The sequence below is a fragment of the Pezoporus flaviventris genome, unplaced genomic scaffold (genome assembly GCF_033815535.1).
Source record: "Pezoporus flaviventris isolate CSIRO_AGI_PZ_B2104156 unplaced genomic scaffold, CSIRO_AGI_Pfla_v1 ptg000006l, whole genome shotgun sequence".
In the NCBI taxonomy this organism is placed as follows: Eukaryota; Metazoa; Chordata; class Aves; order Psittaciformes; family Psittacidae; genus Pezoporus; species Pezoporus flaviventris.
The window spans coordinates 18,965,971-18,978,953 of NW_026892554.1; the positions used below are offsets into that span (position 1 = coordinate 18,965,971).

Sequence of the window (12,983 nt, forward strand, 5' to 3'; positions counted from 1 at the left end):
GAGGTGCTCAGAGCCGTTTTTGTGATCATTCTGAGCCATTTGAACATTCAGGATAGGATAACGGCAAATGCAAGCACAGTGATGACAGAAGGATGTAAAACTATTTCTCAAAAGTGCTGCTAGTGGGAAATCCAGATAAAGAAGTTCTTTATATAAAGCTCTTGGGAGAAAAGATGCCCCCCCCCCAAATGAGCATTAACATGTTACCTTAATTATAAGATAACAAATGAAGTACATACAGATTAAATTCAACAATAAGTAAATAAAATTAAACAGATACTGTAAAAGATAAGCTCCATTACAATGCGGTGAAAGGAGAATGGAAACTATTCTAACATGCAATGAGGCTATGTGTGAATTTAACACATGCCCAGGGTACAGGATAAAATAGTAAACTAATGCCTGAACTAGAAAAGGTATTAGGGGAAAGTCTGACTTTAAAAATGACAGCATTTTAGCATTTAACATGCTAACATAAAAATTAATGTTTAAACATGTGAGCTTGCTCTCATGCTGAATGCTCATAATTTCCTTAAGCACCTTGTTACATTGGAGGGTATCACTGCTTTCTAGAAAATGGTAAACTTCATATTCTCCAAAATAACATCACAGGAGATTTCCATCTGCAAGTGTTGGCCTAATAATTCATAACCAGATGAGAATATTATACATTGAGAAATACACATATTCTGCAAGCTCAAATAAACCCCCTATCCTGCCACGTCTCACATCCTCAGGTGTTACACTGAAATCATTAGAATTAGCCCTCATAGCCCTGCACTACTTTCAAAGAATCATCTTCATACTTAGGTGAAACTTCACCTTTGATGATGTACCACTTGTAAAGTTCAGCTGCTGCTCTGGGCAGGATTCTTTACTCATTTACACAGATGAAACTCAACTGATCTGAATGAAAACTCTTGACTTAAAGGCTGCAGAAGAAACAGGAAGAGTCAACAGAAGTCTCAACAGACTACTGGCAGAGGTTTCTGCCATCAGCCTTGAAAAGACAGCTAGTTTGGGTCAAAATCCCCAGAAGGTGTGAATAATTAAAATAGTACAGTCTAAACCACATAAAAAGCATTCTCTCTCTTCAGAAGCAAGCTTTTTCTGTCACTCTCCAAAACCCTACTTGCAACTGAGCTAATACAGCCTGAGATTACTTTTTATCACTAGTACATTTTGTCTTCTGGCTTCCACAAGAAACATTTATGTTTATTTAAACCTTTAGGGTTTGTCAAAATATCTGATCATCCACTAAAAAAGACTGTGAAACACTGAGCCATTGGACACGTTACCGAGCTGGCTGAGGAAGAGCGTCAGAGAGCAGGGACATGTACTTTTCTGCCACAAAAAATGTGCTATAATCTACCCACTACTAACGGGAGAGGAAAGACGAGCAGGATTTTCCATAGTACTTACTTTGCAAGATCTAACGCATTTTGTTTTATGTTTCAATATCCCTCCAATCAAGCATTACTTGAGCTGAACATGATGAAATGGGTCTGGAGACTTTTCTGGGCCTCTCACAGGCTCCCACCCTCAGAGCAGCATCCAAAGTGCTTGAAAACAACCGTCAACTGCCCAAGCCCAAAGCTGTGAACACAGAGCAGGCTGGCGTCCTCTCTGCATGGGGCCAGTGATGTTGGGGACAGTCACTGTGGGTCTGCAGAGCCTTGGAAAACTTACAGTTTATGGGAGAAGTAGAGGGAGTTCCCTCACACACGAGGCGAGCCAGACAATAGCTCCCAAGGCCGGATTAAATATTTGCAGGCTTTAGACTTTGTTTTAAATTTCTGTGTGAAGTTTCTCATGAAAAGGAGAGACCCAGAGACCAGCTGCTGGGTGGGAAGGAGCAGAACGAGGGCAGGCGCTGGGCAAGCTTCTGCGTCCATCTCCGCCAGCGGAGCTCCACCAGCCAAACCCATAATGTTCCAGGCCCAGGTCTTAGCTGAGAAGAAACTGCTTATTAAGCAGGATTATGCCAAACGCTGTGGTGTTTTTTTTCAATGTGGACAAAGGTCCATTGGGGATTAAGCTGAGACCTCCAAACTCTTTTTATTCCTGACCCAGGAATAAGATTAGAACGTCGCTGGCTGAAGGCGGCATTAGCCAGTCGCTCTCTCTTCATCCCTAACCTTTAGTTACAGATTGTATTTTAAGGTTGTTCAAAGTGCTGGCTTTTTATGACACTGGGAGCTAAGTTTATTCTTTTCTGTTTACACTGTAACACTGAGACAGTAAGATAAATGCAAGTGCATCCATTTCTTATATCAATTCCTATGCGCTCTCTCTTCCCCTCCTACAGGATTCATCCACCCATCATGAACTGAAACTGAATACCCTTGATTTCAAGTCACATCTTTGCCCATATTCCACACACCCTCTCCAAAAAAGAAAAGATTAAAAAAAAAAGATTATGTGATGCATTTTGGAACGTTAGAAATACAATAAGATGAGACGTGGGAAATACGCAGTCCCACATGCTTCTGTCATATTTCATTTGCTTTGTCGTAGATCATTCTTAAAAACAGACACATTTCTTCTCTAAGCTCAAATAACAACAAAGGTGTCTGACAAATTGCCTAAGAGCCATCCCCACTTTTCACCAATGGCCACTGGTTCACTTAAGTGAATTTATGTGGTCTGACTACAGAAGGCTGATAGAGAAAAAGCACACGTTACAGGTCTGCTTTAATTTACTCTGTTTGAACTTGGTGAATTTAATCCTTGGGGGATTTGTTTTGTTCACAAGCTTAAGTGCTCCTAAATGGTAGTCGAGACTGCAAGTTCATATGAATCACTCACTCGCCGAAATCAGCTATTCCACAAAATTTACCAGGCATATTTTTCGTTCAAACCTATAAAGCTTTAAAAGGTTGTGGGATTTTTGGTTTGTTTTCTTTTTTGAAAGGTTTAAAGAACTAAAGCCACAACCTCAAGATGAAATCCATGCTCCTAAAAACCTCTCCTCTGCAAAGAAATGAACAAAATCAGAATTAAGTAATTTCAGATACTCTTCACTTATATGGACATTAACTATACAGTAACTACCAGTTCCTGCATCTTTATTCCTCTATTTGCAAGAACTCCACCTACCAGATCAGAATCCAGGCACTCCACAGCCACAAAAGTTAACAGAAATAATGAAAGTTTAATGATGGCCTCTAGTAAACAACCCACATGGAAACTCCACATAATATTTTTATAACCATTCCTCCAAATGTTGCTGTCAACTTCTGATTTTCACTATTTTTCCCATATCAAAAGTATTTTTCTTTCTTCACGTGAACACTAGAGGCAACTGGGCATGTACTGAAACTCAACATGCTCCAAGACTCTCGAAAGCCCAAAGTAATTTCCCCCCAGAAGGTAACTTTTAATACAAGATTGCTTTGTGAGTGTCCCTTACAACCTAGCAGTACTTGTAACCACAGCTAGGATATATGTCATGTATGTATGTGAGTGGGTTCAATTGTACTGCTGTAACAGAACTGCCACATGAAGAAAATCCTAAGAAGTAAGAAAATAAAACTCTAATCAAATTATTTAACAAAAAAGGGAAACTGCAATCTCAGGATGAAGCCATTCTTGGGGACAATCTACCAAGTTCCCTTTGTGCTGGGAACAAGTCATAAATGTCATGATCCTTTCAGAACTGTGCCTCTCACACCACAGGTTAATTTCTTTGAACATAATGCTTAAACCTGTGATCTTGGGGTGTGATGCTTTGTATTTTTAAGACAGGAGAAATTCCTCTCCCAAAATATCCTGTATTCTTACTGTTCTTTATGCCTTTAACTGGAGCGACCTGGTGTGCCTGAAACACGTTTTGTGATACATTTTCCACATCTATATAGCAAATGATGCTATTAAATTGTAGAATCATAGAATAGTTACGGTTGTGCTTCTATTTTCACCATATGGATTATTAAATATTAACATTTCAATTATTTATAACTTCACAATAAGAACATACCATTCCTATGGACACAAGGGTTTAGGGATAAAAGGTTTATAGTGACAGAGAAGTAAGTTAGACATGCAACTGGAAGACAAACTTTTGGGATGAAATCCCTTCTTCAAGGACATACTTTGTGTATCCAAAGTTTTCCAATTGCACTGATGAGTCCAAGAGAAGTTTTTTACTCCAATCTACAAACCCTCACTTTATAACCCAACTTTTAAAAGCTGCACACACTTTTACCCAGCTCTGACACAGCTTTTGTTTTGCAATCTAGTAATAATATGGTTTAGTTCCACAATTTCAAAGGATACAGTTCCTTATCCTGCAAATCCCCCGAGTTAGGGAGGTTCTTCTAGAGCCCTCGAAACTCGGTGTGTGTCAAAGACTGAGAGAACAAAAGCTATTTTCATTTAAACAAATGCACAACAATATACGTGAACAATGCAACTTCTTTTGGAGCCTGTCTGACAAGATCCTGAGCCTGAGGAGCTAATTTGTGATCACTTCTCCTATGAAAAACATTCACTAACTGCAATGAATATGGAAAGATTTTTATTCCCAATGCAGCAATGTGAAAGAAGCCAAATTGCCTGCCTGTCATTCACGTTAATTTAATTATGGGACCACATTCAATTATCCAATATAATATGCAAATGAGGCAAACTGACAGCACATGCTAATTATATTCATTATAATAATTAAATCAAACAATGGAAGGGAATAAAACTGTAATGAAATAGAAGGATATTTTAAATTAACAAGAACATTTTAATTAGAGTAATCCTGTAGTCTGATACAGTACGGCTGGCTCACTGAAAGATAGGACATTATTTTTATGATGCAGTTTAGTTTTACATGTCTATCCTTAGTACCATGGGACCTGTTTTCATATGTTAGTAGATTCAATGGTGGCCAAAAAAAGAGACTCAGTTTCCTTCATCATACTTCAGGCAAAGCAGATGCCCAATAAAGCCGAGCTCCGCTGCAGCAGGATTACAGCGTGGTGGAACACAGGCTGTCTAACTGCAGTAAACAGAAGTTCACATGCCGATACAAAACAGACAGTGCAGTTTAGGCTTGACTAACGACGTTAAAGCATTTAAAACATTAAAGAAATACTCTTTGGGTTTTGAAATTTTCACTTTCCGAGCGCATTTATCTCTTCAGTGATGGCAGCTGCCCTGAAAAAGCTTTATGAATATTAAAACAAAACATAAAAAAGGAAAGGAATATTACTAATATATCATATGTGGGCAGAGTCAGCGAAATCATAGTCTTTCTAAAGTAAACAGAGCAAGCACTATCAAAACACTTCGGAATGCATTCCTTAGGAATCCACTGTCCTCATCCCTCCGACAGAATCACTTGGGCCTGGACCAAAAGCCAACCATGCTGAAAACACTAACTGGGACCCCAGCCACTACCTCTGTAGGACCCACTGTGAGGCCCCCTCTGATCTGGGGCTTCTGGAAACAGCAGTGAAATCCGAATCTCGAAGCTGTGCGAGAGAAAGGAACTTTCCTTTGTAATTCACCACTCAACTAAATCTGGAGACGTTTACAGCTAGTGTAATAAAACCGGACAAACCTATCTCACATTAAATGACTGGCATATGATGCTCTTGGAAGATTTTCTTCTATGAATGTGAAATATTTAGGAAATTACCCTTTTATTATTTTGACTGTATAGTGGTAATAATTCACTTACTTAAATCACAGTGCTACTACAGAAGGTCAACACTGAGGTTGACAGGCTGTAAAATAACCTTTTTAGGAATCTATCTCTTCTCCAAAGTGGGAAACTGCAATTTCTTTTAACAATGAATACATTTTGTTTCCATTATTCCAGTATGCCAGTTTGGATATTTCTCTGTTGCTGTGGGTAGGCAAAGCAATCACAAAAGGCACACGGAAAACTCCAAATAACTATTTGTTCTTTTCTTTTTTGAGGGTCAAAGGGAATGAAAACAGATAAAGGTTTGTAGTAAAGAATACACATTTAGAGAGGACAAGAATTACTTGAACTACAAACATTTCAAAACCTATGTACATTTGACTGTAAGAATAATGTGAATCTGCTTTGAAATACATCAGTTATTGACTCATTTAAAGTTTGTTTAAATACTAAATGAAAAGAGCTATCAGGCTCTATGGATATCTGTTTCCCTTGCTCAAGTCTGGTGTTTCTATTTTTAATACGCAGCTCTTTCCAAGAGCTCAAGCCTCCCATTTGAAAAGCTTCACTGTGAGACCAAGTCTGTATTTTTAGTAGGATGCTGACGATGATCAACAACGGAAGAAGAAATTGGAAGCTTGTAACATAACAAAAAACCAAACCATAACTGAATGAGTAGGAAGCACTTCCCTTCCCATGGAAGGCATCGCATCTTTATTGGTAGTCACAACACTACCAGCACCTAAAACTAATAACCATAAGCAAGCCATACTGCTTCGCCTACCAATGAAAGGACAAATACTTCCTTTTATCAAAAACCCTTCCCTGCATTTCTCAAGTACCTTAATGAGGTTTTCAGATTTTCAGAATGTTTTCTTAAACAAAAGAAACCCCCAACAAACCAAAATGCCACTTCCTCAGTTAAAAACTTATTAATTAGGAATGCTGGATAAAAACTTCAGCTGGTCATGACATCTCCTGAGACAGTACCACCAGAACAGACTGCTTTTAGTGCATGGGAAGTACCAACATACTGCGGTTGTTTAACCAAAGACCTAAACTTGACTCTCAGGGCTGCAGAGCTACCTTTTAATCTTGAAAACTAACTCGGGCCGGGGGCAGATTAGTGATGGCACATGACCTCAGCCCCAGGCTGGAAACTCCAAGGCACTGCAACATGGCCAGATGGGAAGCATGCCCGCAGATAAATGCATTCTGTACACACTTGGCCTCTTGACTGCCCGTCGGCAGCCACCGTAGCCAGCTGCTGCCATGGCACGGTGCCGACTCACCATGGCCAGACCTTCACCCTAGGGCAGGGAACACACTGATGGACATTGCTGGTAGGAAATCCCTGTGCTCCGCTGTTCCTGGCACATTTAGAGCTGCGAGTCCTCTATGCAATGAATCACATCTGTTTATACTTGTGTGCCAGAAAAGACATTTTTAAACTGCAGAGAATAGACAATACTGTTTGCTGGCACTTCTGGCTGCCAGTACGACCCGTGGTGTGGCAGTGGGAATCAGAAAATGGCAGCAATTATCACATGGGTTTTCTAAATGACCGTATTAAAAAGTGGTGTCCATTTTTTGGGGGAATTGGCTGCACAGGGTAGGAAGGTTGCAGGATCCGGATCCTCCCTCTGGCTGCGGCTGAAGCCACAGAAACATGACTGTATAATTACACTATATGATCAAATAACACTTCTAACAGCACTGTCAACGTTAAGATATTCTAATGTCCCAACTATGGTCAACAACTGTAAGGTTATCGGACAGCTTTTCTCTAAAACTTTGCTGACAGGCTATAATGCTTCTTTCTTCTGCTCATCAGCTTAACTGAGAGCACTAAGCTCCTCATCCTGAACTCCTACCCCAAAAGCTGAACAAAACCAGGAATCAGGTGTTACCAGTATGTAGAGTTGAAGATGAGTAACTTCATAAAATACAGCATTCAACCGAATCATACCACAGATGTCAGCACCATTAACGCAGTTTCTACACATCCAAAGTCAGGTTCACATACTCGAAGAGCCACTGCCAACTTCTGCTTACACTCTGAGATGCTACATATAATCAGGGGAAACTCGGAGGGTTGTAAGATGAAAATACTGGAAGTATTTTTGAAGTTTTGTGTCTGAGTTATTTTACAAGCTAATATGAGAGGTCACGAAGTCCACTGACAGAAGTGGAGAACAATCAGGGAAGATAAATGAGGATTTCCACTGTTTGTTCAACAGTTTTTGGTTTAGGAAAAGAATGGCTTAAAAATGAGTGCTCTGACTACCAAGGAGAGGGCTACACTGGCATCTGAGGACACATCTTAATGGCAGACTAGCTTAGATGACTTTAAAAAGGTTTAAAACTTGGGTACCACAACCATCTGATCAAGTCAACATGAAGTTAAATTGGAATTAAAACCATTGGTCGCTAAGCTTTTGGCAGCAAGTAAGGCTAGCTAAAATCAGTGCAACATCAGCATCACTGTCTACATAAAAACATGGGGTTTGCTTATGGCCACATAAAATGAATGGTTTTGTGTTAAGATGCAACCTGAGCTTCTCTTTTGCAGCTGCATGTATTCGTCCTCACAAGAATCCCAAGTGCTTCGAAAACAATGCTGAGTGGATTAGTTTTCTTGAAGGATCCATGACTAAATGTGCCCTTGATAACTTCCGATCCCATTTTCCATTTGCCTTACCTGATTATCAGTGTTGTTTACAGTGAAATAGCCCACACAAATAATGACTTCATGGAGCAATCCTTCACAGGTATGCTGGGAGCAGTACCACAGCAGAGAGCTGATAATATGCCGAAATGCAAGGGACAGGCCTTCGGCACCCACAATAGACTGGAAAGAAGATCAAGAAACAGAAGTTACAGTCTAGCAGCATGTTACAGAAACTGTGTGAATTACACGTACATCCATCACACCCGGTTATTGGTTTTTGCAAAGTACAGACTATGTTCTTTGTTGCAATGACGTTGAAGAAGGACAGAACCAGCTCTTTCCTTTCATTACTTACTGTTTACAACTGCACTGCAACATTAAAAGCCCCTAAATTAAGAATAAATTCAAATTTTAAAGGGACACAGGAAAAATTGGCTTCTTCTTAGCTGACATTGTGTGGCAGTAGGTTGACTATTTCATTTGACATATATGTTCCAGTAAAACTGACGCTAGTAATATTTCTTCGTAATAAGCAAAAGAAACCAAACCATCTCCATTTCTGCAGAAGAGCAAAATACACTTCTCATTAATAACTCGTGCTCTAAATGGAATACAAAGATTAATAACAAATAATGACTTTTCAAACATTAAAAAAAAGTTAGAAACATCCAAAAGGAGAGAACACTCAGCTGCAAAGCTTCTTGGGATGCTTTTTAGAAGTAGGCAAATTGCTGTAACGTGGAGATTCAAAATTAGATTTTATCTGTGCAGCCTACAGCCTCTATTTAATAAACATGTCAAACAGACAGAACGACGCAGGGTCAAAGGGGAAAACGAAAGCACAAGGAATGAGCATGACAAGTCTACCAGCTCTAAAGAAACAGCAATGCAGGCCTGTGAGAAAATCTTTCATTTGAGAGTTTTCTTGATTTTATACCTTGTAGCCTGCATGAAGGACATATACATAAATCCCATGGGTAGTACGGTTTAGCTTCAGCATACTCCAAATCTAGCCAGCAAAAGTAGGATCCTTGGCAATTCCGAGACTCAGCTGTGGGTACTTTCTATCTTGAACCTCAAGTGTTCTGGTAAGTCAGTGTATTTTCAACACTTAATGTTCAATACAGCCCCCATTTACTGCTTTACGTGTTCTTAGGTCCACCCTTATTTAATTAGTGCCGTCCACGCATGCTGTGACCTAGCACTCCGGGTTTAACCTTCCCTGATAACAACAGGTCAAGGGGCACCTGAGTTTGTGTATAGAAGTTAAACTAATTTTTCAAGGAAACTATGCTTCCTTTTTAGCCAGAATTAATATCAGCTCAGGATCCTGCGCTGTTTCTCACTACCATCTTTCAATTGTTTAGACTGTCAAATTAAATGAAATATATACCCATGAGCCATCTGGCCTAATACAAACTCTAGAATACCAGACCTCTTCTGTTAATCAAAAAACCCCTATTCTATAGTCCTACTGTTACGTGACAAAACTATTCCTTGTAGATAATAATCAGATGATACATAAACTATGCTTTTCCCCTCTGCTACCCTGATATGGTCTACAAGGTCAGAATGGACAGCAAACTGACTTAGGTCTGTGTTGATATTTTAACATTACAGAAACAAACCACATTAATACACTGAAAGAGATAGCTGCACATGTGTGCCTGCAATTCAGAAGGACAGCTCAGCAGACACTTCCTGAGCCCTGCATCAATGAACTGAAATAATTCAACCCCTATGCAATAATTACTATCTTATAGAATCACAGATTGGTTTTGATTGGAAAGGACCTTAAGATCATTTAGTTCCAGCCCCTCTGCCATGGGCAGGGACACCTCCCACAGTCTTGCATCATTTTATGTAGAACAAATTACTGCAGATGATGGGATTTGGGAATTAATGCTGTTGGTCTGTTACAAATGCTCAGATACAATGGTAGTTGATAGGGGGATAAATACAGATAGCCTAAGTTGGAGCTTATATTTTAAAAATCTACAGTGGCTTCTCGAGGTATTGGGGTGCAGCACTTCTGGCAGTGCTTTTTGCTGGAGCTCCCTACAAGCAGTAACAGTCCCATTTCAAGTTTTACTCTCTGCTATATACCTGTAATATCGACAGCAACAAATATACACCCAGTCTGAAACCAAGAGGTACCAAACAAGCTGTAGAAGAGAACTACTTTGACACACCCTGATTTACAGAAAGAAATGGGAGTTAATGGTGTGTAAGAGTTGTTTTACAGGGAACTCCAACAAATATACTCTTTCTATGCCTTTTAAAATAAAAAACACCGACTGGACTGGATCCTGCAACTGCACCCATGTAGATGAAGACCGCGACATGCAAACTGCTTGTTGCTGTTATTAGAGACACTAAATGTACTAAAAATCAAAGCCAAGAAATAAAAACTCAAAGAGGGTTGTACTTTACACTAAATTCTTTACTCATGCAAAGCACTTGCTGAGTTTAATGCATTTCAGATGGAGTGTGTGGTACAACTTATAAAAATTACATAGTAAATAAAGCAGAATCCTCTTCTGATGCATTGTGTAAGGCTGATGCTGCTAAACGTGTTTTGCAAAGCAATGCTTTTTGGCAGATGTTTTATACTAACAATACAACAGCTTTACCAGTTTACCTGAGAAATACACTAGCATTTGTATTTTCTCTGTATGACAAAATGATTCATTTACACTAGAAATCTGTTCGCTGAAGAAGGTATGAAAAGAATTTAACTTTCTCCAGACTCAAAATGTCATGGTTTTGGAGGTTTTTTTGTGAATAAAAAAAATATGAAAAGTTGAATTTCCAATTTTTGGTCAATAACATCCTATTTTTATCTACACTTTTAATATTTACATTCATATTTCTATATATAGTTATAGCAATATTTAAATTTATATATTAAAAATTATACCAAGTGATTTTCACTTTCACTGCTATAACATTAAAGCAAGTGGCCACGAAAAGCACTGACAAATGCAGATTCCACTGAAAGTACTGACAAATATAAACTGTGGTTATAATATAAGCAAGTCTTTTCACATTAGAAAAACTGTTATTTTGTGGTTCTGACCAAGATTTTTTCTTTTACATTTTTGGAGTTTATTAAATATAGAAAGTACTATGCTAAAAGTGAGGGGTTTCTTAATAGAAGCAGTAACAGATTGGACTCACATTTCACATATTCTAGCTTTTCACTTTTTGGTTGTATTTGTATATAATGCTGGAAATAACCAATTTTATGAATGAAGAAAACCTACACATTTAATTGCGAAAACTCCCAAGTTTAACTAAGATCTTAAAGACAAAACTTAGCCCAACAGTATACGCAATAATTAACATTTTCACCCCAAGCCAAAGTTTTAAATCATGTTACCTGAAAGGCAGGCAGATCAAGAACAGCAAAGCTATTGAAGAAACGTAAACTCTGAATGGCAACCTGAACTGTGTTCGCTGCATAGCTGTCTTTAGGGCTGGCTGTGTTTGGATCTGAAATTGTCCCGTGGAAAAGAACACAGTACAGCATATGCAGGACTCCAACCAGATCCGTAGACTGAAGAACTGCCGTTAGTCCTGTGGGGTCCTGACGTGTAGTGTCAAATATGTTCCAAGATCTGTCAAAGAAACATCAAGGCATCTGAAGGAGGAGACCAGCACTCAGCGAGAACACTTGCCCAGGATGCAGCACTTCTTGTGAGCCAAATGTTAGAAAAACAGCAAACTGTTAAACAGGCAAAACCTTGTCCAATGTGTCAGGAAACCACAGCATTTCCAGAAAATACTTCCCATAATGCGGACACCGTCTCACGCTCTCTTCGCTTGCAGTGCAGCTGCAGCTTTAAGTATCTTTCTCCACATACCAGTGTGTTTGCTCCCAAAAACGGATTCAGAAGAACCAGCATGAGAGCATGCAGAAACTCGACAGCTTGAAAGTTGGAAGCCTAGGGGCACTTTAGGGGCTCCATGCAAACTGTCTCAGGTCAGTAGCCTACACCCATCTTGCTTTCCTGCCAGAGCAGACAGTGGAGGTGGGAGAACTCCCTGGAAGCTCTCACTGCTCTCAGTGACAGGCTGCAGGCACTGGAATGAACTGCCTACCCAGGTAGCAAAGTAAGTTACTAGGAGCAGATGATCTTAATCAAATAGTTCTGCAGAAATTTAAGAATGAAGTGGTTGAACAGTTCACAAAACACTGCTGCTTATTTCAGTCAGATTCTATTATGGGAGACTGTAGGGAAGCACAGCACAAATCAAGTATGAAACACTGAAGACAAACCAACACAGCTTGTGCATATGGAAACTAGGTTTCTTTGGTATTTCTTGGGTATGCACATAAAATAATGGAGAAGGTTTTTTGCTATCTATGGTAACAGGACAGACAAAAAACTCAGGATGCCCTTTCCATTCTCACATTCAAGCTTTCAAAACCACTTCACACAATCCCTCATGGTTTGTACTGCATTTTTTCACATTACGAATAATCCAGATGATGATCCAGGACAGTCATTGCTAAGGAAGACTAAGACTGTCACTACTCTGGAGGCTAAATAATGTTTTAGCCATCATCACCTTGTTCCGGTGTTTCTCTTTTTCCAGCAAGGCAAACAAAAAGCAGGTGTCCTGGGTTCAGCAGGTAAGAAAAGCACAACCTCACCCAAAAGCAAC

The 12,983-nt window shown here is 39.4% G+C and overlaps 1 protein-coding gene across 1 annotated transcript in view; it reads right to left on the bottom strand.

The window, feature by feature from the left end:
* Positions 1–12,983, bottom strand: part of SCAPER (S-phase cyclin A associated protein in the ER) — a 146,715-nt gene that overhangs the window by 12,791 nt on the left and 120,941 nt on the right. The window contains exons 28-29 of the mRNA XM_061447266.1: positions 11,695–11,932; positions 8,343–8,492 (exon numbers count right to left, since the gene is read on the bottom strand). Of these exons, the coding sequence (XP_061303250.1) occupies positions 8,343–8,492; positions 11,695–11,932 (388 nt within the window). The remainder of the gene's footprint in view (positions 1–8,342; positions 8,493–11,694; positions 11,933–12,983) is intronic.